The sequence below is a fragment of the Petromyzon marinus genome, chromosome 53 (assembly GCF_048934315.1).
Source record: "Petromyzon marinus isolate PM22_M1 ecotype Great Lakes invasive population chromosome 53, UKy_Petmar_22M1.pri1.0, whole genome shotgun sequence".
NCBI classification, from domain to species: Eukaryota; Metazoa; Chordata; class Hyperoartia; order Petromyzontiformes; family Petromyzontidae; genus Petromyzon; species Petromyzon marinus.
The window spans coordinates 9,985,687-10,012,012 of record NC_133719.1 but is presented as its reverse complement, the minus strand read 5'-3'; the positions used below and the strand labels follow the sequence as shown (position 1 = coordinate 10,012,012).

General features: G+C 50.4%; 1 protein-coding gene across 1 annotated transcript; it reads left to right on the top strand.

Moving 5' to 3' along the window:
• On the top strand, positions 1 to 24,445 carry LOC116953916 (uncharacterized). Its single transcript, XM_032974224.2, has 6 exons — positions 1 to 212; positions 15,573 to 17,439; positions 19,415 to 19,574; positions 19,841 to 19,920; positions 21,273 to 21,364; positions 22,280 to 24,445. The coding sequence occupies exons 2-6, from the start codon at positions 15,586 to 15,588 to the stop codon at positions 22,485 to 22,487; spliced, it is 2,394 nt and encodes a 797-aa protein (XP_032830115.2). The 5' UTR covers positions 1 to 212; positions 15,573 to 15,585; the 3' UTR covers positions 22,488 to 24,445.
• The last annotated feature ends 1,881 nt before the right edge of the window (positions 24,446 to 26,326 follow it).

Here is a 26,326-nt window from a genome sequence, read left to right as displayed (position 1 = left end):
GCGGTGCGAGTCGAGAATTTTGTAATGGCTAAGTGGGGGCTGGTGTGTAGGTGGCACGGCATTCGCGAGTTAGCGACGGCGGTAATAGGAAGACTAAGAAGAAGAAGACTAAAATAAAGATATTATTATTATATAAGGGCGGTGCGAGCAGTGGTCCCGCGTGACGCCACTGTACGCGACACAACATGGCGGGCGGGCGGCAGCGCTGAGCGGTGAGGTGGTGGGGGAGTTAACATCTTCGTCGTGGTTGCCGCGGTTTAACACCGTTAACATCATCACAAACATCGTCGTCGTCGTCTTCTTCGTCAGCAGCGCTCGCTTCGGCTTGGTTAGCAGCAGGGGGTGTTGCTCGTAGCGATGATGATGATGGTGGTGGTTGTTGGTGGTGGTGGTGGTGGTTGCTGGTGATGATCGCGGCCGAGAGGGGTGACAGTGGTGGTGACGGTGGTGGTGGGGGTGACGGTGGTGGTGGTGACGACTGTGGTGGTGACGGTGGTGGTGACGGTGGTGGGGGTGATGGTGGTGGTGACGGTGGTGGTGGTGACGGTGGTGGTGATGGTGGTGATGGTGACGGTGGTGGCTCTGCCCCAAGGCCCGGGACGAAGGCGGCGGCTTGGACGGTGGTAGCGGCGGTAGCGGCGGCAGCGGCGGCGGCTTCACCGCGGCACGGCGTGGCGCAGAGAGGCTTCGCGTGGCCACACGCGGCCACACGCGGCGGCGGCTGCTGTTGGGTGTGGCGCAGCCGTAGTGGCACATGGTGTGAGTGTGTGTGAGTTTGGCACGGTGGCCCTAAGCGAGTGTGGCACGATGTGGCACGGTGTGGCATAGTCCCTCGACTCCGGTTAGTAATTTGGACGCGGGAGGAGCAGAGTGGTTACTTAACAGCGGTGGGTGGGTGGCGGCACGCGTGTGGTGCGGCGTGGGGGACTTTTTTGACACAAGACTGGTGGAGCGACAGTCCGACAAAGCCAATATTAAAAAAAACCCGTCTCGCGTGAGAAGTACCAAGGGCCTCACTGACGGGTGTTAGTGGCACAGAGAAGTGACGCTCTGGCAGTGTCGACAGTGTGCCTGTTGATGCCACACACACACACATTGTGTGTGTGGCCTTGATACATTGTGTGTGTGTGTGTGGCCTTGATACGATTGACGCGTGCGGCACAGGGTGGCACAGGGTGGCACAGGGACGCGAGCGGCACCGGGACGGTGTTTGTGGCACAGGGTATGTGGGGGACAGGTGAGAGCGTGTATCCGGTAACACGGGGTGCGTGCGGCAAGAGGATGGGGAGCGGCGGCGGCGGCGGGGTAGCGGGTAGCGGATATGCGCAATACGAACCCGAGATCGATTCTCATCTCGCGATCAACATCAATGTGCGAATATGTGAACATGTGAACCGGTCCTGGGCCCACCTCACCCCACCCCATCCCATCCGCCTCGTGTGCCACATTGTGCCGACCTTCGTAGGTGCTGCCACTCGCGAACAGCCGCTTGCCCCTGCAGTCTGTTGAGGCTACACGGGGTCTTTGTGGCAGAATGGTGCGGAGTGAACAGTGCCGGCAGTGTTAGTGGCACAGATCGTGGGTGACACCGTTAGCTAAGCTAGGGAAGTGTGTGTGTGAGTGTGTATGTGTGTGTGTGTCTATCGGTGTTAGTGGCGCGGAGTTGTGACCAGTAGTGTTGGTGGCACGGAAATTGCGGCAGAGGGTGACTGACACTGTGTCCCGGATCAGGAGTATGGCGAGGGGGAAGGTGACACTCAGAGAGTGACACTAACTCAGAGAGTGACACTAACACGGGTGACGATTTTCAGGAGCACAGCGTGTTGACGCCGTGTGTTAACCAGAATCGGAATATTTATTCATACTGGAGGAATCCGATGAGCTGTAAATATATTTTTCACACACACACGTCCAGTAGTCGCACATTAGTGGCGCAGAGTTTGTGATGCAGAGAGGGTGTCGCAGTGAGTTGGGAGAAGATAGATTGTGACACGCTCGATGCTCGTCGAGACGCGTGCATTTTTGCTCAACGTGTGTGCAAATTGTGTGCGTGTCGGAAGCGTTTTTCTATGTAATAGCCGCCCTGTCGAAATTGGTGTGCCGCTAAATGATTGTTGACACCTCCCGTGGCAATGCTGGGTTTGAAATTAGTTCCGATGCCTCTGTGTTAAGGTGGGGGGGGAGGTTAGTGTCACTGGGTGTGTCAAGTTTTAGGGGTTTTATTTACTAAAGCGGTTGTGGTTCCTCAACGCACGCAGGCGCGCGAGAGGCGTCAGCCTTTCAGGATGGGGTGCAGACTGCCACGGTCAGTGGGTCTTTATTGGCACTCAGTGTTGGTAACATCGTCACTGCTGGTGATGGTGTTGCCACCGTCATCTGCCACTGCTGCCGCCTCTGTGACACTTGTCGGTACCGGTTGAAGATCAAGTGCGGAGCGTTTTAAGGTGAAATACAGGGTGCTTTTTTTTTCGTGTGGTAGCTGATGCTGATTGAGTTTTGGATGCAAGGGAAATGTAAAAATACCAGTCGTGTTGGTTCATGCTTCAGGTGCAGGGTGGCTTAGGAGGCAAGTGGCCGGGTGGTAAGAAACGATTGCGGGGTGTTTAAAGGTTAAAGTGCATGGCGGGTTAATGGTAAGGTGCATCAGAGTTAGTTGTGCAGGGTGTTTAAAGGTTAAAGTGCATGGCGGGTTAATGGTAAGGTGCATAAGAGTTAGTTGTGCAGGGTGTTGTAAGGTTAAAGCGTAGGACAGGTTAAGGGTAAGGTGCTGCAGAGTTAGTTGTGCAGGGTGTTGTAAGGTTAAAGCGTAGGACAGGTTAAGGTGCTGCAGAGTTAGTTGTGCAGGGTGTTTAAAGGTTAAAGTGCATGGCGGGTTAATGGTAAGGTGCATAAGAGTTAGGTGTGCAGGGTGTTGTAAGGTTAAAGTGTAGGACAGGTTAAGGGTAAGGTGCTGCAGAGTTAGTTGTGCAGAGTGTTGTAAGGTTAAAGTGTAGGACAGGTTAAGGTGCTGCAGAGTTGTGCAGGGTGTTGTAAGGTTAAAGCGCAGGACGGGTTAAGGGTAAGATGCATCAGAGTTAGTTGTGCAGGGTGTTGTAAGGTTAAAGCGCAGGACGGGTTAATTATGAGGTGCATCAGAGTTCGTTGTGCAGGGTGTTTAATAATTAAATGTGAGGTGCTCAAGGTTAGAGTGCAGGGTGGTTATTTGTAAGGGTGCACTCGAAGCAAATGCTGAATACGTTCAATAACGATCTGGTCGCATTTGACCTCCAAGACGAAATATGGGCATGGCCAGGTGAGAGGTGAAAACAAGAGAATTGAGAGATGTGATGGTCACGAGGCGCACCGGATGAGAGATGCGGTAATATCCACGAGAGATGTGAAAAGCAGATGGATGCAGCGAAACGAGAGATGCGGCAACATCTGCAAGAGACGTGGACAACGGATGGATGCAGAGAGACGCAAAAATAAGAGATGTGGACACACGGAAAGAGGAATGGAAAAACGACGTGTGTAGGCGAGCCATTGAGATGTAGTGAGATGAGAGCAGTTGTAGGCAACATTAGTGTTTTCATGCGACGCGAGAGATCATAATGATCTGTTTTGATCTAGTGTCTTCTACGCAGGGATGTCAAGGCGCTTTACGGACGAAGGCAATAGACGGATGTGTGTGTGTGTGAAGCAGTAGAAAATATACAGATGGGTTAGAGATGTGGGATCAAAGAAGGGTCAACGTGATTTAACGACGTGACAGATTCATTTTGATGGCGTTGAAAATAGCGAGCTTATTGGAGTTAACTAGAGAAAAAAAGAATATGTTCAAAGTTGTATCCGGATGCAATAGAAGAGAGGAACCGATAATTATTGATGGATCCGTTGAAACAAGATTGAGTAGATGGTTGTAAATGTATCAGGATAGGAGTTAAAATAGTTTATAGTTAAGTAGTAGTATATGAGATACAAGAGGAAGGTGATGGGAGATTTTCAGACAATTTTGAAGACTTCTGATTGAAAGCTTTCATGACTGCAGGGATTCATATTCTTGGTTCTTTCGGTAATATTATTTTACTGTTTCCCTTCTACGTGACTTTACCGAAAGAACTCCAAAGAATATAATTTTGAAGACGTTTGAATATTGATACATTCATATGAAATAAAATATATTAGGATAGATGTATTCATATAAGAGATAGGAGAGCGATGTATTCAGAAGCAGCAGAAGATAGATGTGTTTTAAAAGTTGTCAAAGAGAGGGATATATTCACAATAGATCCAAAAGAGGTAGGAGATAGATCTAACCAGATGAGGTAGAAGAGAAAGGAGATGCAATTCGAAGAATATGTAGGTGACAAACACAATCACATGAGATTGAGTTGAGGTATTTAGATAAGATAGGAGGGGGAATATAAAGAAAGATATGAGAGTGATATAATCAGAGATGAGAGGTGTGTTGAGGAAAGACGGGACAGATAGCAGATGCACAAGGAGTGGTGTGCAGAGATAGAACCACGTGGTTACAGGACTTACCAAATAAGAAGACTAGGTTTCATTTTTCGATTTAAAGCTTTCGTGACTGCAGGGATTATTCTTCTTGGTTCTTTCTGTAAAGTCACATAGAAGGGAATAATAAAATAATAAAAATAAAACCAACCGAAATAATTAAATTATTTTTATTCTGTTTTATTTTTATTATTTCCCTTTTACGTGACTTTACCGAAAGAACCAAGAATAAGAAGACTAGGTTTTACCCTTTCTGGCAATACAGCAGGAGTTGTGGTAATATGTTCAAATACAAAGTAGATACCTATGGCGAGGCATCGAGTCTGCATTAACCACACATGCTTGTGGCAAAAATATCGAAACAACCCGAGGTTATTAATGCTTCGATATTTGCATTACCTTTGCAGTGTTCGCCTTTTGGCGTTCCCTGGTCTAACACCGGTGGTGTTACAAGCCCATAAAGAAGGCTGTCCCTGGTGTAGGGCAATCAATTCCAAAGACAATGCATGTATTATCAGATCATGTTTGTTTGCATGTTTTGCCACAAGTATTTGTGTTTAATGCAGACTGGATGCCTTGCAATAGGTATCGATTTGTTGTTCGAACACCTTAACACCTATTTCATGTGCCAGAAAGGCTAAAGCCTACTCTTTTTATGTCAACATTTTGATACTGGCAACAAAAAGTGTCCCTTAGACTTGCCAGATGCTGTGCTGCTTCTAGTGAAGACGTCATCTCGAAGGCACCCTCCACTCACCTTGGAGATGACGTCAACCCCCTTTTTACTACAAAGACCAAAATACTGGTCACGCAGTATAACTTAAGTACGCAGTATAGGTTTGCATACCTATCAAGCCGTACGGTTTACCCGTATTCGTGTACAGGGAAATTTAGTTTTCAGGTTCATACGACGTACAGCCGTTTCAATACGGGCAAACATTTTTGTCTTTTTGTTTGATGGGACTTTGTAGGATGAACGTTGATATTTACAAGGGTACAGGGTGACCAATAAAGTCTGAATTGGTCTGTAATATGGTAGGGCACTGATGAAGGGGTTGACATGTATGTAGTGGTGAGTACTCGTGGTGAGTGTAGTGTTGAGTGTACTCGTGGTGAGTATAGTAGTGGTGATTGTCTATTTGTTTGTGTTTCTCCCTTGTGATGGGACTTTGTAGGCTGAACGTTGAGATTTACAAGGGCACGGGGTGACCAATAAGGTCTGAATTGGTCTGTAGTAAGGTAGGGCACTGATAAGGGGTTGACAGGTTTGGGTTTGTCGGAGTAAAACATAAACAAAAACACAAATTTAGAGCCTTATTTTGTTAGCATTCACCGTTCGGTCTTTTCCTCCCCGTACACTTTGGGCCCTACCAGTGGTGGCCAACGCGTGAATCTTGGGGCAAATTAGAATAAACAACTGAAGAAGAACAAACAATCTTTATTTGAAGCTTTTGTGACTGCAGGAATCCAAAGTCACGTAGGTAGAAACGTCGTGACTAGTTTTATTTGATTTCCAACTACAGTGAGGGAAAAAAGTATTTGATCCCCTGCTGATTTTGTACGTTTGCCCACTGGCAAAGAAATGATCAGTCTATAATTTTAATGGTAGTTTTATTTGAACAGTGAGAGACAGAATAACAACAACAAAAGTCCAGAAAAACGCATGTCAAAAATGTTGTAAATTGATTTGCATTTTAATGAGGGAAATAAGTATTTGACCCCCTCGCAATCAGAAAGATTTCTGGCTCCCAGGTGTCTTTTATACAGGCAACGAGCTGAGATAAGGAGCACACTCTTAAAGGGAGTCCTCCTAATCTCAGCTTGTTACCTGTATAAAAGACACCTGTCCACAGAAGCAATCAATCAATCAGATTCCAAACTCTCCACCATGGCCAAGACCAAAGAGCTCTCCAAGGATGTCAGGGACAAGATTGTAGACCTACACAAGGCTGGAATGGGCTACAAGACCATTGCCAAGCAGCTTGGTGAGAAAGTGACAACAGTTGGTGCGATTATTCACAAATGGAAGAAACACAAAAGAACTGTCAATCTCCCTCGGCCTGGGGCTCCATGCAAAATCTCACCTCGTGGAGTTGCAATGATCATGAGAACGGTGAGAAATCAGCCCAGAACTACACAGGAGAATCTTGTCAATGATCTCAAGGCAGCTGGGACCATAGTCACCAAGAAAACAATTGGTAACACACTACGCCGTGACGGACTGAAATCCTGCAGCGCCCGCAAGGTCCCCCTGCTCAAGAAAGCACATATACATGCCCATCTGAAGTTTGCCAATGAACATCTGAATGATTCAGAGGACAACTGGGTGAAAGTGTTGTGGTCAGATGAGACCAAAATGGAGCTCTTTGGCATCAACTCAACTCGCCGTGTTTGGAAGAGGAGGAATGCTACCTATGACCCCAAGAACACATCCCCACCGTCAAACATGGAGGTGGAAACATGCTTTGGGGGTGTTTTTCTGCTAAGGGGACAGAACAACTTCACCGCATCAAAGGGACGATGGACGGGGCCATGTACCGTCAAATATTGGGTGAAAGCCTCCTTCCCTCAGCCAGGGCATTGAAAATAGGTCGTGGATGGGTATTCCAGCATGACAATGACCCAAAAGACACGGCCAAGGCAACAAAGGAGTGGCTCAAGAAGAAGCACATTAAGGTCCTGGAGTGGCCTAGCCAGTCTCCAGACCTTAATCCCATAGAAAATCTGTGGAGGGAGCTGAAGGTTCGAGTTGCCAAACGTCAGTCTCGAAACCTTATTGACTTGGAGAAGATCTGCAAAGAGGAGTGGGACAAAATCCCTCCTGAGATGTGTGCAAACCTGGTGGCCAACTACAAGAAACGTCTGACCTATCTGATTGCCAACAAGGGTTTTGCCACCAACTACTAAGTCATGTTTTGCAGAGGGGTCAAATACTTATTTTCCTCATCAAAATGCAAACCAATTTATAACATTTTTGACATGCGTTTTTCCGGATTTTTTTGTTGTTATTCTGTCTCTCTTCAAATAAACCTACCATCAAAATGATAGACTGATCATTTCTTTGTCAGTGGGCAAACTTACAAAATCAGCAGGGGATCAAATACTTTTTTCCCTCACTGTACGTGACTTTACCGAAAGAACAAACAAAGCAAGCGGTATTAAAAAGTGGCGTGTGAAGTTGCTGGATCACGATTGGCCTCGGCGCACGTGGGTGACACCTCAGGTACTGCCCCCTTTTCCTCCATAGCAACACGTGACGCGCAGTGACGTCAAAGTCACGCGGTGCGCACTCGGCACGTGGGGCTCGGGATATTTGAATGTCCAGCGTTTCGACTTGCTTTCTTAAATAAATTGAAATCACATTTTGCTTAGCTTCCACAACGTAGCGCCACAGAGTTAAAGCTTAACGTGGTAATTATTAAGACTTGTAAACATTTTTAAAACGAGGAGGCTCATGGTCCTTTTGTTATCTGCTGGCCACATCGGGACCGCGTTGTCCGGCGCCGATTAGCACGTACGGTGCAAAAGAAGTTGTGCATACTTGCATAATGTAACAGGTGTTCGGTACGCACGCCTTCACCAACTTTTCACGGCGTGTATTCACAATGTTTCAGGGTAATTGTGTAGATGGTCATCCGGGGCCTAGTTTTATTCTCGCATACGGTGGAGCCTGAGTCGGGCCTTAGTCGTGACTGTGACTGAGCTTGGAGTTTGGGGAATCGAGTGATGCACGGTGTTACTTGTTTTTCTTGTTGTAATCTTGTGTTTTGTATATTCGGGTAACAGAAATCGGCAGTGCAATGCACGAGGAATGAGTGACCGTGGCAGAGGCCACGTGGGGGTGGTCACGAAAGGGCTACAGGGGAGGGACGGAGTGGAGGGGCGAGGGGAAGGAATAGGAAGGGAATGAGCGATAGAGAAGAGGTGAGACTTTGAGAGAGGAACGGAAGGAGATTAAGGACTGCTTCATGTACAGGGGCAGTGCTGCTGAGTCTGTGGGCAGCGTTGAGTCTATAGTGCAGTGTTAATGGGCAGTGCTGAGTCTATGGTGCAGCGTTGATTCTATGGTGCAGTCCTGCTCAATATACAGGGGAAGTTGATGCCAGTGGAGGGATGCGAGGAGGGAGAAATATCTAAAAGATATTGGGCACAGGGAGAAGAAAGCACAGAGGGAGAGAAACGGAGAGGAGATTGTGGATGGAGGGCACGAGAGGTAACATTAAAAGAGAGGTGGAGAAAGGCCATGGGGAGATGTAAAGACAACGTGTAGTAAACGGGAAGCCAGTGCAGTTGACGGAGGAGAGGCGACGTGTTTTTGAACGATCGGTTAATATAGCAGTTAGTATAAAATAAAATTTAAAATAAAATTGTATTTTCTACCTACGTGACTTTACCGAAAGAACCAAAGAGTATGGATTCCTGCAGACACGAAAGCTTCAAATCAAGATTGAATATAGCAGTTGCTTTGGCAAATTATATATATAAATCCGCGATGGGTACGTCTAACATTAAGTAGCTTCCTTTTCATTTAATAACATGCTTGGACATTAACAGGGTTAAATCTAGGTTTTTGAGTAATTACATAAATCTAGGTTTTTGGGTACTTAAATTGTAAATGTTGTGGATTTACTTTCCAACAAATCGGTGGGCTGAAGTAGAAACTAATTGCCACGTTTTGTTTCCGTGACAAACCTAACTGGCTGTGTCGGGTAGTGGGGGGTTACGACACATTTATGCATTTATCATTACGCGATCTAACCCAAAAACCTTTATTATAAATAATATCGGTCACAAAAGTCTACGTGTTAAACTTAAATCTAGCTAATTGTTAGTAATGGATCGCAGAGCCCGGTTGAGATCAACCCACATGGATCAGTGCTTGGTGCATTCTCCGTCGCTGGTCTACCGCATCTTCATTCCTTACTTGTTAGAGCAAATATTTCAATTGACTTCAACTTTTAATGGTTGAAGAGGCTTAATGTTCGCCGGGCAACTCGATCCAATGTACTCTTGAGACCTGTGATGGATAAAGTTTCTGCCTTTCAGATGTACAGTTTTCTCCCCCCCCCCCCTTCTCAACTTACGAGCCCAACTATTTCCCAATGTAATCATCTCAATTCTTTCTCAAATTCAACAAGGTTTTGGCACTTCAGAGAGGGATGCTGCTTCTTCCTTAAGGCGTATTGCAGAGATGAACGAGAAACTGATTTTTTGGAACACGCAAATGAAAGTTATAAACAAATCTTGAAGTTAAATTTCGATTTAAAGCTTTCATGACTGCAGGGATTCATATTCTTGGTTCTTTCGGTAAAGTCACGTAGAAGGGAAATAATAAAAGAATGAAAATAAAACAATAAAATTCTCACGACAATTTTCTTGCTGTGGTTTTCCCACCTGATGATGATTGCTTGTGTTGCAATCGAAACGTCGTGAGAATTTGATTGTTAAATTATTATTTTATTATTTCCCTTCTACGTGACTTTACCGAAAGAACCAAGAATATAAATCTTGAGGTTCTTTAGATATTGGCATTGCGTTTTAAGCTGCAGGATTGATTTGTTGCCACTGCTAAATGGTCTTGATGGGGCACATCGTCGGGCAGCAGCTGATGAGGTGCTCCATTTTTCTGCTCCGTAGTCTCAAGGGAAGCCAAACAGTCTTTTATCTTTCTCTCGTGCAGAAGTTTCGCGCTTTTGGCGGCGCAGCGTCTGCGATTCACTGCGGTTCAGAGTGTTCGGGGAAGCGAGGAGCTCAGGAAGGCATTCGGTAGATTTCACGAATTGTATATTATTTTCCATCATCAGCCACTGGTGGATGAATCCTCACAAGCTGTCCGCCATCTCTATTAGTCTGGCGATGCAGCAGTCCACCTAGCACCTGTGCACATGAGCTTCCATCTATGCGGCAGACGCATCCTCGAATGCCGCCCGTTCCATTTCTAGCCACTCGTTTATTCTTGCCCACCGTTCCATCTGTAATAGCAAAGATTATGTAAAGGGTAAACCTAGGCTTAGGCTCGGCTTAAACCTGACTCGATCGCAGGCATGGACGGGTGTTTATTCTATGCCCTGCCGACGATGACTGGAATACTTTGCCAACGCAAGGGAAGTACAGTGAGGGAAAAAAAGTATTTGATCCCCTGCTGATTTGGTACGTTTGCCCACTGACAAAGAAATAATCAGTCTATAATATTAATGGTAGGTTTATTTGAACAGTGAGAGACAGAATAACAACAACAAAATCCAGAAAAACGCATGTCAAAAATGTTATAAAATGATTTGCATTTTGATGAGGGAAATCATTATTTTACCCCTCTGCAAAACATGACTTAGTACTTCGTGGCAAAACCCTTGTTGGAAATCACAGAGGTCAGACGTTTCTTGTAGTTGGCCACCAGGTTTGCACACATCTCAGGAGGGATTTTGTCCCACTCCTCTTTGCAGATCTCCAAGTCATTAAGGTTTCGAGGCTGACGTTTGGCAACTCGAACCTTCAGCTCCCTCCACAGATATTCTATGGGATTAAGGTCTTGAGACAGGCTAGGCCACTCCAGGACCTTAATGGGCTTCTTTTTGAGCCACTCCTTTGTTGCCTTGGCCGTGTGTTTTGGGTCATTGTCATGCTGGAATACCCATCCACGACCCATTTTCAATGCCCTGGCTGAGGGAAGGAGGTTCTCACCCAAGATTTGACGGTACATGGCCCCGTCCATTGTCCCTTTGATGCGGTGAAGTTGTCCTGTCCCCTTAGCAGTAAAACACCCCCAAAGCATAATGTTTCCACCTCCATATTTGACGGTGGGGATGGTGTTCTTGGGGTCATAGGCAGCATTCCTCCTCCAAACACGACGAGTTGAGTTGATGCCAAAGAGCTCCATTTTGGTCTCATCTGACAACAACACTTTCACCCAGTTGTCCTCTGAATCATTCAAATGTTGATTGGCAAATGTCAGACGGGCATGTATATGTGCATTCTTGAGCAGGGGGGACCTTGCCGGCGTTGCAGGATATCAGTCCTTCACGGCGTAGTGTGTTACCAATTGTTTTCTTGGTGACTATGGTCCCAGCTGCCTTGCGATCATTGACAAGATCCTCCCGTGTAGTTCTGGGCTGATTCCTCACCGTTCTCATGATCATTGCAACTCCACGAGCTGAGATCTTGCATGGAGCCCCAGGCCGAGGGAGATTGACAGTTCTTTTGTGTTTCTTCCATTTGCGAAAAATCGCACCAACTGTTGTCACCTTCTCACCAAGCTGCTTGGCAATGGTCTTGTAGCCCATTCCAGCCTTGTGTAGGTCTACAATCTTGTCCTTGACATCCTTGGAGAGCTCTTTGGTCTTGGCCATGGTGGAGAGTTTGTAATCTGATTGATTGCTTCTGTGGACAGGTGTCTTTTATACAGGTAACAAGCTGAGATTAGGAGCACTCCCTTAAGAGTGTGCTCCTAATCTCAGCTCGTTACCGGTATAAAAGACACCTGGGAGCCAGAAATCTTTCTGATTGCGAGGGAGTCAAATACTTATTTCCCTCATTAAAATGCAAATAAATGTATAACATTTTTGACATTCGTTTTTCAGGATTTTGTTGTTGTTATTCTGTCTCTCACTGTTCAAATAAACCTACCATTAAAATTACAGACTGATCATTTCTTTGTCAGTGGGCAAACGTACAAAATCAGCAGGGGATCAAATATTTTTTTCCCTCACTGTATTGGGGGTTGTATGTGGTGTTAGGATGGGTGGCATGAACTGATGAAAGATTACTCGTTTAAAAAGGTATTTATGTTTGTACAAAATGTTTGTTAAAAGTGTAAGGAATGTGTTAACTTCTATTATAAAAAGATGAACAGGGAACCGTTGATTAGTAAAGTTCTAAAATATTTTATGGGAGACGTTTTTTGGAGGATTGTCTTTGGAGCTATTTATAATTGTTTTCAAATAATTCTGATTTGACCCTTTTTTGTTTTAGATGTACGCTTATCAGAATCTTTATTTAACTCTGGAGGAATCCAATGGGCTTTGACACTATTTTTTTACACGGACCGGCCAGTACTTATTACGGAGTTTTCTAAATTTTAGGCGAGCTGCAGGAGGATTTTTATTTCCTTACAATCGTCCGTATTTTATTTCTTTGCCAGCGGAGGTGGCTTCGTTCGGAAGTGAACCCCAGGGGGGTTATTCTTATTTGTTTTGGTTTCTTTAGGGGTATATGCAAGTAATTAACATCCAGAAACTCTCTTCTTGATAAGGGGCCAGGCAGATTCTGTCACATTTAAATTGGGGACTGAAGACCAACCGGTTAAATAAAAAGACCGGTTAATGTCATCGATACGTTTTATAGGCTCGCATGTTTCTTTTTTAAAATATCGTGATTGTGTTATTGATAAATTTAGTTTTTTGGGACTTTGGTTGGTCGAGTGCAGGCATACTCTTTGGTTCTATTGGGTAAAGTCACGTAGGTGAAAATAAAATAGCCAAAAATCACGACGTTTTGGCCACAACACAAGCGGCCTTCATCAGGTGAAGGGACGAGACTGTCTGGAGGACAGCGCTGGAGTGGAAGAAGCCACGCTTAGATCACGTCCTTTAAGCTGTGTGACAAGAAAAATACCACGCGCCTTGACAAAGGAATTAGCATATAATTTAGCATTGTAATGGCTCATTGAAATAGCTAAGTTAAAGTATACACATCCGCAGAGGTACCCCTTGACAAAGGAATTAGCGCTGGAGTGGAAGAAGCCACGCTTAGATCACTCCAGACAGTCTCGTCCCTTCACCTGATGAAGGCCGCTTGTGTTGTGGCTGAAACGTCGTGATTTTTTATTATTTTATTTTCACTTGCGTGACTTTACCCAATAGAACCAAAGAGTATGGATCCTAGCAGTCACGAAAGCTTTAAATCTAGAATCGAGTGCAGGCAATTTAGGCAGTTATCATTGAGGTTGTTTCCTAAGATTCCTACGGCAAGGGATTTTACATGGGGGGACATTAGGCAATGTTGGTGCTTATAAAGACGCCTTCTTCAGGATCTTTTTGATTTTGGCATGTGGGCTCAGAAATAATGAGAAATATATGTAGAGGAGGGAATGCTTCTGAAAGTATTTAACACCCATGGGCTGTGGGGCTACGTGGTGCGCGTTAGGAGGGCAGAGAAGTAAAATCCATTGTACTGTACTTCTAAGCTCCCTCATCTGCTCCCCACCTGCACCAACGCGCCACTGGTCTAACACCCCTGGGGTTAAGTCCTCGACCAGTGGTGGATTGAGGGCAGTCCACGTGAAGTAAAAATGAATGATCGTGAAGAGTTGTTAAAGCAAGTCATGCACTTGGGGGGGAGGGGGGGGCGGATGCAAAAGTACATAAATTGCGGATTAAAACTATTTGTTGTTTATCTGCTTGGAATGGGGTGGAGATAAAGAACGTGTCGTCCGTTTTTACTGTTTCTTCTTCGAACATGACATGTTCGTCCCATTCTTTAGTCGGTAATTATATCGTCGTCAGCTTTACTTCAATGTAGAAATGTTCATCTCTGGTAACAACTCTAGCATAATCAACCTAAATGCCCTTTCGTTACTAGTAACTGGTAGTTTGCATGTGGCTCAAACCCAAGACCTCTGATGGTGACTAATCGCCTGCAAAAAGGATAATTGAGCCCCCAATCCATCCTTGGGTGTTCGTCCACTTATAGTCGGAGGTGACCAGATTAGGGCCGCTTCTTTAATTTCATGTGATCCGCAACTTAATGTTACACGGCCCGCGGCCAACACGAGGCCTACCACTTTCCAATGGCCCACAAACGATATTCATCTTGTCACTGTAAAAGCGTCTTGGCCACACCAAAAATTGGAAATAACGGAGGGAAATGTTTTTTGACCCGGCATCATCACTGTATTGCATTTTTAGCGGGCTTGGTCGCTTCAGCAGGTAAGGTGAGAGGTCTAGTGATGTTTTTGTTTTATCGGAGCATGCTAGGTGACCGTTAAGGTGTGGTCCGCCAAAGGATTTATATGTAGCACCCTGGAAAGAATTGAATAGAATGATCATACATGGTGGCCGCCCGACACTTCCCAGTTCATCGCAAATAGATCTGTGGCCGGGCACCTATGGGCGCCAACGGTGGCGAGATGTTAACTACCTTGCCTGGTCTGCAGGTGATCGTGGGTTCGATCCCAACCCCCTGACGCCTGTTGTATATTTGGAGTTTGCGTGTCTCTCTCCCCATGGGGGTCGCTCGGGTTTTTCTCCGGATCCTCCGGTTCATCCCTCCACGTTTAGAATGAACGTCCCACGCGTTTAGAGTATTTGGCTGCTGTAAATGTTCACGTGACGACAAGCCACTTCGTAGAGACACCATTTGTGATAGCCAGGTCGCTTCTGAAAAAGAGCCACATAGCTCAGTGGGGCCTTACCGAGTTAAATAAAACATAGTTTAATAGCATACATGCTAGTTATTTAATTATTCTTAGAAACAGGTTGCGATGCACCACCCCCACATCACTTGGCTCCTCCACTATTGTCCCCGGCGTTTTCGTGTTTTTTGAGCGAGGTGCCCAGAGCATGATGGTTTTTAGAAGCTTCTAAGAACTAGCGCCACAAGGGACGTAACAAAAATTATCCCGCTATGGAAGCACCATCGACCGCTTACAGTGCAGTGCTGGCACAGCCTAATCGAAAGCTTGGAACAGCGCTGACAAAACAGCCGTCAGCACTAGCCCCGGTGTGCTCCAATTGACTCGCCGCATGGCAGCGTACGTGCAGGGAGGTGCGAGGAGCGAGCATCTTAAGAAGTGAGCGATCCGCGCACTCCCTTCTCTTTGGCGGGGAGGGGAAGAGAGGGTGCGGCGTTTGTTCTGCCACCGAGGTGCAAATCTGCGTCTCGCCTCCAGCAGCAACCGTGCTCCGAAGGGCCAAAGGACAGCGCAGCCGGAGGTCCCTGGCTGGGGTAGCGGCTGCTCCCTGGGGGGGGCAGCCGCTGCTCCCCGGAGGGGGCAGCCGTAAATACCAAGTCGCCGTTACTACACGTTCGCGTGAACGCTCTTCACCTATGCCCGCAAACCCCCTTGCCGGTTCTTTCAGATTCCTATGAGGCATGGCATCGCTGCAGCACTGCCCGGTCTCCATGACAACCGGCGAGACAGGCTGGGGGGGCGAGGGGCCCCCTCCCCAAGGCGACGAGAGGAGCGGCGCGGCCCCGGCGGCCGCCACCTCCGTCGGCGACTACGCCCCCGGCCTGGAGTTCGCCGAGAGCTTGGCGGGGAGCGCCGCCAGCGCCGGCACTGAGCGCACGCGCGACGTGATGCTGGGCCTGGAGGCCCCGCCGTGCCACACCACGGCGCCAGCGGCCCGGCGCGCCGCGCCGCCGCGCCGCACCCCCGCCGCCGCCACGGCCACCTCCACGGCCTCGCCCGCGCCGGCCACCGTTGCCGCCACCGCCACGGCCACCGCGGCGAGCGGGCGCGGCGCGCGGAACGCGTCCTGGCGCCCTGGGAAAACGACGGCCATGGCCGTCGCGTCCACTGGTGCAGGAGGGCCTCCGAGCGAGGCGGCCCCAGAGGGCGCGGCAGTGGAACCGGGTGGCGGACGATCGGCAGGCGGCGCCGGCGATGGCGGCACCGGCGGCGCCGACGGCGCCGAGGGCGACGTCCTCGTTCTCAAGCCGAGCCCCTGGAACCTCTTTCCGTGTCACTTCTACTTCGAGCCGCGCAAGCGCCGTCTGGCGAGTCTTAACGCCGAGGCGCTCGTCAGCGCCCTCCTGGAGCGCGACCTGCCGAACCTGGCGGCGGCGTCATCGTCGTCGGCGAAACCGCCGGCCAAGCGCAGCCGCCGTCAGTGCAGCCTGGACAGCGCTGGCGCGACGGGGGGCTGCGGCCGCGGAGGCCGCGGGGGGATGGCGCCAAAGCGGCGTGGCGCCGGGGGCGGCGGCGGCGGTAATGACGCCCGTGGCAACAGAACAGCTAAGAACGCCGGCGCCGCGAGTCAGCGCAAGCGCCCACGCCGTGCCAGCGGCGTGAGTGGCCGCGAGCTCGTGCGCTCCCGCTCCGATCCAGGCCCCTTGGTCGTTGCCCCGGCGAAGCCGTGCAGGCCGGCCGGGCGGGGCGGGCGGGCGACGCGCGCCAACCCGGGTTCGGCCGGCGCCGGCAGGGCGGGCGCCAGCCACGCCGGAGAGCGGCAGTCGCCGGTGCGGTTTCCACGTCTGTCGGCGAGCGCCGCTCCGTCGTACGCGCCGTGCGAGCCCTGCTGCGAGTGGGGGTGCGGGTGCGGGTGCCGCGTCGGGGAGGAGGCCGGCGCCGGCGCGGGGCCGGTGGGGAAGGCGGCGGTTGGCAGTGCCGTGGACCCGCGGGCGGCGCGCGTCTGCCTGGTGAAGCTGCCGCACGCAGAGTCCATCATTTACGGCACGCGCGCCAACGGCAGCTCCGACGGCAGGCGGACGAACCACCAGCACCACCACCGCCATCGTCGGCACCAGCAGCACCACCGGCACCACCACCACCAGCATCACCACCACCAACACAAACATCAGCACTCGCACCTCGAGGACACCGAGGACAATGAGGAGGAGCACAGCGGCTACGGCTGCCGTGCGGCGCAGGCGCGGCACCCCAGTGCCCGCCCGGCGTCGGGTTTGCCGCGGCCGTTGGCCCTGTACCCGGCACGGTCGATCCCTGCCAGCCCCTACCCAGAGCTGCCGTCACCGGGCTGCCGGAACCACCCGGGCACCGGGCTGTTGTTCGTACCGGCCGGCGGCGGTAGTAGGGCGGGCGCCGGCCGGGGTGCGGACAAGCGGGGCTCGCAAGGTGCGATGCGGGGAGCGAGGGGCGCTGCGGCAGCGGCAGCGTCGGCGGCATCTCTGGTGTGCGAGGTGGCGCTGAGCTACACGGCACGGAGGCAGACCAACGGCTGGGTGCCAGTCGGGGAGGCCTACGAGAAGGCCGTCTATGTGGCGGTACGCCTACTCACCTCGCACGCACCCACACGTACCCACGCTCACCCCACAGAACACCTCGCGCGCACCCACGCGCAACCCACACACGCACAACAAGAACCGCCATTCACGACTGGTGACGCCATGACAGCGTTTGTGCCATACCAGGTGCACTTTGAGGCCACATCAAGACAAAGATCCCCCTTAATAGGCTTACACCAGACTGTTGGGGCAAGTGCTGTTAGCGAGTAGCACCTGTGTGCCGTGCCGGCCTTCATGAGGAGTTGCGTGGCCAGCACCACGCCCGGCCGCCTTTGTCTCCCAAGTGGCGATGTTTTACACACCGCAGCAGGTAGCGTAGCGGTTAGTGCGCTCCGCTACGAACCCGGTGTCCCCAATTCGTTTCCCCCTCACAGCCAACACCAGTGACGAATATTTGAACCAGTCCTGGGGCCTCCCCTAGGTCGACTCAGCCTCAAATGCATACCTTGTGCGATGTGTAGTAAACATCGCCACTGGGGAGACAAAGGCGGCCGGGCGTGGTGCTGGCCACCCACCCCCTCGTGTGCCGTGCCGGCCTTCATAGGTGCTCGCTAACGGCCCTTTACCCCAACAGTCTGTTAAGGCTACACGGGGGAGCTTTGTCTATGCATCATTTACTTGCACACATGCACATTGACTGGGCTTCCGCTATGAAGAAATAACAACGCTTTCCATTAAAGTCAGTTGAGTAATTTCACATTTTTGCAAAAACAGAATTCTTGTGAGCAAGCAATTAGATCTTTTTTTTGTTGTTGTGTGCAGTGCCATCTACTCAATTGCAGTATAACTAAATGCAATATCGCATACCTGTCAATCCCCTTATCAGTGCCTACCTTATTACAGACCAATTCTGACCTTATTGGTCACCCCGTGCTCTTATAAATCTCAACGTTCATCCTACAAAGTCCCCTATTGAAACGGCTGTGCGCCATATGGACATGAAAACTCAATTTCCCTGTACAAGAATACGGGGTGAGCCGTGTGCGTTGGCAGCTATGACATCGATTTGAATAAACTTATAATTTTCCGCGCGTGCACGCTTCGATGCGATTCATGATCATGACCTTGGTTCACTTTTAATTACGATTGGAGCAACAGATTTATTGGTCTAAATTACAATAATGTTGAAATTGCGATATGTTATGAACGACAGCATTGTAATTGAATTCAGGACTTTTGTTACCTACCCTCCTTGGTCTCGCTTGCCTTTTAAACGCTTGGCACACCTACAGTCTGTTCTCCTGTAATGCGGTATTTTTCCACCGCGCTGTGGAAAAATCTCGTTATAATGGGTAATATATAATATAGGGTAAAACACAGTCCGCGATAACGGGTGAGATGCGTACGCGGGCCGAACAAAGACTGAGGCGCGTGGGTAGCATCGAGAAGCATCCAGCAGCATCCCGCCTCGTGCGATGCTACGCCGAGGCAGCCGCACAACCGCTTAGTCCTACTCGCGCGACGTAGTCCCATTCACTCAATCGCGTTATATCCAATTTGCATCCGCGTTATAACAAAAATGCGTTCCCAAGTACATTAGTTGCGTTGTATCCAATTTGCGTTATGAAAGCAACACGCGACGTTATAGGAGAACGATCTGTACTCTGCATTTCCTGAAAATTGCCACGTCCTCCCCCTGCAAGAGCATGTATGTTGAACTTCTGTCGCACCGTACGTAGGCAACCTTGCTCATCGGAGGTACGGGGAAAGGACAATAATCTAAACGGATAAAGCAGTTCTAAAGAAATGAGTTTGGCAATCTAGATAATGATTTAAAAGTGCACAGCTTGAGTGGCTTCCTAGTATCAGAAGGAAGAGCGTCCCAGACGGCCGCGGAAGCGCATCTTGAAAGCACGCGACGCGGCCGCCGTCTTTGTTCAATTGCTTCGCCAAAAGCCGCCACTGCTGCTGCAGTGATGACCGCAGTGTGGTCCGTGCCTTTGTTGGGGAGTAGGGCGAGCTGGAGCTGGTGCCGAGGCGCTGCTACGGCGCCGTCCGACGCGGCGGTGACATCATCGCGGTGCGCGACTGCGTGCTGCTGCGGTCGGGGCCTCGTCGCAAGTGCCTGCCGTACGTCGCCAAGATCTCGGCGCTGTGGGACGACCCCAAAACAGGTGCGGTGGCCATGACTAACGGGAATAATCCGGTGCAATAACCACGGCTAAACCGGTACTGTCGTGACCGCTAAACTGGTGCTATAGCCACAGCGAAACTAGGCGAGCCACAAATTAACCCACACACCATTGTGTGCTTTTCTGCCGTTGAGGATTGCTCTTACGTTGGGTGTGTATGTTGAAGTTCTTTCGCACCCGACATACGCAACCGTGCTCATCGCATCGTGCAAGGCTTTAATGGGGGAATTGTGGTGCTGTGTGTGCAGGGGAGCTCACCATGAGTCTGCTGTGGTACTACCGCCCCGAGCACACGCAGGGTGGCAGGGTTCCTGGCCAGCACTGTGAGGTACAGCACCCCCCCCCTCCCCTCACCAACCCTACCCACCACCTCCCCCCCCCACCTCCCTCTTCCTCTCTATGCTCTCCCTTATCTACCCTGTCTCTCTCCCTTGCACTCTCTCCTTAGCTGACGCTTTCCCCCACTCTCTTTTCTCTCTCTCTCTGCCTTCTGTGTCCCCCACCCCCCTTGTTGGTCCTCTCGCCTCCTGTTGCCGTGGTGGCTAGGAGATGTTAACTGCCTCGCCTGATATGCAGGAAGTCGTGGGTTCGATCCCGACCCTGACTCCTGCTGTATATTTGGAGTTTGCGTCTCTCCCTCATCATCATTACATTGGCTAGGAGATGTAAACTACCTCACGAGGTATACAGGAGGTCGTGGGTTCCATCCCGACCCTGACGCCTGCTGTATATTTTGAGCTTGCGTGTCTCTGCCCGTGGTGGTCGTGTGGATTTTTCTCCGGGTCCTCCGGTTTTTCCCTCCACATTTAGAATCAATATCACGCGTTTTGAGTATTTTGTTTACATTGAGTTATCGTTTGTGATGGGCAGGTCGCTTCTGAAAAATTGCTTTGTAGCTCAGTGGGCTTTACCTGGTAAAATAAAAACCGTTTCGTAAATATTCTTGGTTCTTTCGGTAAAGTCATGTAGAAGGGAAACAATAAAATTATAAAAATATAAAACAAGAAAATTCGCACGACATTTCGACTGCAACATCATCAGGTGTGAAAACCACAGCAAGAAAATTTGAAAAAAGTGGCGGTTAAATAGTTTAGTTTTCTCTCGTTTTTACTTTCCCTATGTATCTTCCTCCTCTCTCTTTCTCCCTCCACCTTCACTCTCCCTTCCTCTCCACTCTTCCTCCACGCACTCTCCCCGCACTCGACCTTGCGCTGTTCCTCCTTCTCACTTGCGACTCGTACAGCCGCCTTCACCGTCATGCCCCCAGTATCGCTGCATCTCCTTCCATTGTGCGCTGAGCGCGCGCAGGAGCCTCTCTCTCCGGGGCCCATGTGCGGTGGAGATTGCGACCGAAGGGCCTTGTAGCGTTTCACGGCGCTGCCGTACCTACGTCTCTCTCCGTCGCGTCTTCGCGCCGCGCGGTTGTTTTGCCGTCGTCGTGACATTTCGCCCACCACACCGCCACCACGCGCCGAGAGCTTCTTCTCGTCACCGATCCCACCCCAGAATTCTTTTCAGTTCCCCCCCAAGAAAAATCGGCCCCGGCGCGCGCGGTAACAACAACCCCGAAACAGACGACACGAAGGGGGGCCGGGGGAAAGTTGCACGTTTATACGCCGCGGCCGACGCATTGCCATCCCCATCCCCCACCACCTTCCGCTTCCCCTTCGCCCCCCACAGAACGAGGTGTTTGCTTCGCGACACCAGGACGAGAACAGCGTGGCTTGCATCGAGGACAAGTGCTATGTGCTCACCTACCTCGAGTACTGCAGGTGGCTCTTCGCAACCCCACAACGCGTGCCCACCTCGCCTGACCGTCTGGACAACGTCTATCCCGTTTTTATCTCTCCCTCGCTCTGTGTTCCCTTATAAGTCGACCCCATTTTATCCATTCACTATGTATGGGGTACGTGTGTCGAACTTCTTTCGCGCCTTACATAGTCAACCCGTGCTAATCGGAGGTGGGGCAGAGTGCAGTTTGGTGCCGTGTGCCATAAGGTGTGTTGTGTAGGGCAATACAATGTGTAGACCATTGCGTTGTGCGGTGCAGTGCAATGCGATGTGTAGACTTGTGCAGTGCAATGCGATGTATAGACTAGTGCAGTGCAATGCGATGTATAGACTTGTGCAGTGCGGTGCAGTGCGATGTGTAGACTAGTGCGGTGTAGTGCAGTGCGATGTGTAGACTAGTGCAGTGCAATGCGATGTACAGACTAGTGCGGTGTAGTGCAGTGCGATGTATAGACTAGTGCGGTGCAGTGCAATGCGATGTATAGACTAGTGCGGTGCAGTGCAATGCGATGTGTAGGCTAGTGCAGTGCAATGCGATGTGTAGACTAGTGCAGTGCAATGCGATGTGTAGACTAGTGCAGTGCAATGCGATGTGTAGACTAGTGCGGTGCAATGCAATGCGATGTGTAGACTAGTGCGGTGCAGTGCAATGTGTAGACTAGTGCGGTGCAATGCGATGCGACGTGTAGACCGGTGCGGTGCAATGAGGGCAACAAACTAAACACAAAAACAAAACACATCCCACTCCTGTCTCTCAGCCCACCTACCTTCCATCCTCTCCCGCCTACCCTGCTATTCCCTGCCGTCCTTCCTCTCTTCCTTCTCTCCCTTCCCCCGCCACGTCTAACCACGTTCGCCCTTCGCTCTCCCGCTCCCCAACCAACCCGCGCTCGCAGGTTCCAGGCCGAGGTTCGCCAGCGCGAGGAGTCTGGGCGGCGGGCAAGCCCGTTGGCGAGACCCTCGGCAGGCGTGGTGCCGGCGCTGCCGGCACGCGTAGCCCCCCCCCACCGCTGTTTGCCGGACCGCGCCAACCCCAGCCTCGTCTACCTGTGCCGCCGCGTCTACGACTTCCGTCTCGGACGCATCCTCAAGAACCCCATCTAGTGCCCCCCCCATCCCCCGCCAGCTGCCTCTGTTCGACCCCGGCCCTCGCTGCCGGGCTTTACGCCGTACTGCCGGGCTATATGCCAGGCTATACACTGTACTGCCGAGCTGTAGGCCGTACTGCCGGGGCTGTGCACCATACTTAGCGGGGAGGGGGGGGTGGGGGTGGGGGTGGGGGTGCGGCACAGCCGTGCACCAACACTAGACCGAGAGCCACCGCCGGCAACGCGCCCGCGGTCGAGTGAACCTGGGGACGCTGCGCCCTGGAAGCGGCCAGAGCCGTTCCACTGATTGAGCAGAAAGCCCCGCAAGATGTATTTCGATTGCCGTCGCTCTCGCGTATTTTGTATTTTTCGATTGAACCTATTCGGTTTTGTGTTTATTATACATAGCTGTTATATATATATTTTTGCGGAACTCCTTTTAGAGTCGATTGGGGGCGGCGGGTGGGGGGGGGGTATGCGCAGTCTGGAATGTGTTGGGTGGGGGGGCGCCTATTAGAGCTGCGGTGACGGATAGCTACGGTCCCTCGCAACCCACCCCCCACCCCCAACTCGCCAACCTTTAGTCCCTGCCATGGTGAAGAGAAATCAAAATTGGTATATTCACCAAAATTCCTGCCTCGGTCCTCCTTTGGGGTGGTGTGGGTGCGTGTGTGCGCGCAACTGTTGGCGTGTGTGCTGCTGTGCGTATGTGTGTGCGCGCATGCCTGCGGGCTTGCGTGCGTGCGCGCAGGTGTGTCTGGGGGTGTGTGTGTGTGTGTGATGCCCCAACAGTCTGTTAAGTCTATATGACCGGGGAATCTTTGTGTGTGATGCCAACGGTGGGATTTCTATGCAGTTTGCGAAAGATGCTCTTAACGTTGGCACTTAGGGGTGGGGGCAGACAGCGGTTGGGGGAAAGTAAAAATTCGAGCGCAGGTGGACCCAGAGAGCAGTTAGGTGCGGTGGGGTTAGAAGCAACGTCGACCATGGCTTTGATCCTTACCTTTACCGGACCATTACCCTACCTCCTAAGCCAAGTGCTCACCTGGACCACAGCCCACACTTTTTAACAAGAATCTAATTCGAACTACAACTTGAAACCTCCCCCAACTGTTATCGTTAGTTATAATACTGACCTCAACCCGAGTCATTACTTTTGTAGCCCTAACATTTGCCCTATATCTGACTGTAACCAAAACTGTTACTCTGACCATAACCCTGACCTTAACATAACCCTTACCCCTAACCCCAACTCTAATCATAGCTCTAATGACCAATCGTAACCTAAGCTCCCTAGCCCCAGCGCCAGTCATAACATCCCGTCTCTCCAACTGCGTCCCCTCATCCGCATGTGCGTCGGTCGCTTATTTGAACCCCCCCCTAACGAGCATACTTTTTACGACGTTTCTCACCGCTTTCACGTTAATTAACCGTCGGGACAGCGGTCCTTTTTTTTTTGCCGCCTTTTCCGAGTGTGAAACTCGGAAATAGTCGGCTGCGTTAAGTTTGAGAAACACATTCCTCGTTTTCAGAATTTGTCCCCCCACCCTACCACAGTCCGGCTTAACCCCCCGCCCCCCGCTAGCCCTGGAAGACCTCGAGTGATGCCATATTTATCCCTACAATTCTCGCCGATGGAAGTTTTCCGCCGAGCACTGTCGTACGCAAGGAGCCAGGGGGTGAGGTAGCGGGCGGGTGGAGATATCAAGGGCACAATAGAACAGCACCACCTTCACCTTCCTCAAGCGAGGATCTTAGGAAGCATGGCGCCACGGTGGCGAGATGCTGACCGCCTCGCCTGGTATACAGGAGGACGCGGGTTTGATCCCGACCCCTGACGCCTGCTGTATATTTGGAGTTTGCGTGCCTCTCTCCGTGGATTTTTCTCCGGGTCCTCCTGTTTTTCCCTCCCATATTTCGAATCAACGTGCGTTTTGTCATATTTGGCTGCTATAAAGTTCGACACAATGATGAGCCACTTTGTTGAGCTGTCATTTGTGGTCAGGCTGCTTCTGAAAAAGAGCCGTGTAGCTCAGTGGGCTATACATGATAAAAGAAAAAAAAGAAAATATTTTTTCATATTTTTGTTTGCCACTGCACAACTGAGCCGTGCCAGGGTGATGCCGAGCCAGCCCGGCGGCGAGGCTCAGGAGGCGCCAGTTTTTCCACCGCAGAAGCCGAGCCGTGCCGCAAAGTTCACACCGCAGTTGTGAAAACGATGAGGCTACAACCCCCTGGCTCCGTTTTGGCCAGGAGCCAAATTCAGACGTCCGTCCTCGGCCAGAGTTTCAACGGCTTGGCTTCGTCTAGGCTGTGGCAAATAGACGGAAGTGGATTCTGCAGTTCGTCAAATTCCTCCCGGTGCGTGGACCGATATTTTGAGGCGTGCCGAACTTTTTGGGGTTGAATCCTGAGAAAGCTATACTCGCGACGATGGCAGACGCTCACACGGCAGTCGAAAACGTGACCGTACCGTGATGGGCTGCACGCTGGCGGGGCTCTGACCGGATGTGCCAGTGGAAAAGGGGTAGAAGGGACCGACGAACGGGGTGAGGGAGTTGCCGGTAAGGGGATGGGGTTTCGGACAGTGGAGGGCAGCAGAGGAGCAGCAGCAGCAGCTGCAGCAGCAACCTCAGCAGTGGTTGACGTTAACTTAGCCATAATTGGCCCCGTGCGGTGGGCGGGGCATAACAAGCAGTGGAGTAAGTAATTACTGCCAGTCTTAAAAAATCATGTTTAGCGCCAGAGGTGGCAATGACCCGTTCAAGGAGAAAAGGCAAATAAGGCAAGTAACAACCCCATCAATTTATTAAAATCGATGTTTATGTTCACTATAGTTGCGTTGAATTGTGGGGGAGTTAAGGTTATTTGCAGTTGACCCAAAATTCTACCGCTACATTTTGGGGGGGCAGTGCGATGTTGCGGATACAGTCAGGGACCACCGATTTACCGCTTTGCTAAATTGTCGGCAGCGGTATTTTACGTGGCAGCAAGTGACGGAGAGAGACGGGGCGCGTGAGTTACATTCGCTGATTCCTTTGATTATTCCCACGTGAGCGATGGGTCGAGCATGAATGAATGGAGCAAGGTGGAGAGTTCAGTGAGTAGAGATGTAATGCTTTGGCAGTTGAGGTGATCCGGTGTGTGGATGATAAACTGGCTGCCTGGCACTGCGGGTTTTTTTTTTGGCAGATCTGAGTATATGGCTGCTGTACATTTCCACGTGATGATGAGCCACTTCGTTGAGCTATCATTTGTGATGGCCAGGTCGCTTCTGAAAAATATCTATATAGCCTTACCTGATAAAATAAATAAAAATGGTTTAGTTTAGTTGTAAAACCTTGGCTCTTGAAAGCGTCGGGGGGGGGGGGGCACGCCTTCACCTTGGCGATTTTTGTCCAAAAAATGACGTCGGGACGACATGAACATCATGTTGGCGACGCGTTGTGAAGAGTTAATTTGCTGTACATTCACCACCTTACAGGAGCTGGGCATTCGTATGCATCCGTATAGTACAATAGTAATCGTTAAAAAAGAAACTAAAATAATCACAATATTAACCACACGTTTTTATAAAGTACACTTATTTGAAACGGGACTTTTATTTGGGAGGGGTTGGGATGGGGTCCTTACGGTTGTCCGTTTGTTTCCCGCCGGCTAAGCCAGAATGTATTACCGTATTTATCCTATTATAAGGGAGGTAGATGCCAGGTGTGTAATGTTTACACAGGGAGGGGAGCCCTCGCCTCTTGACAAACCGTATTCCTTGTTATAATCTGCCGTATTGAAAAAGGAATTATTGAGAGAGAGAGAGGTGGCACCATCACGATGTTCCCACTCCTGCACTTATGTCTC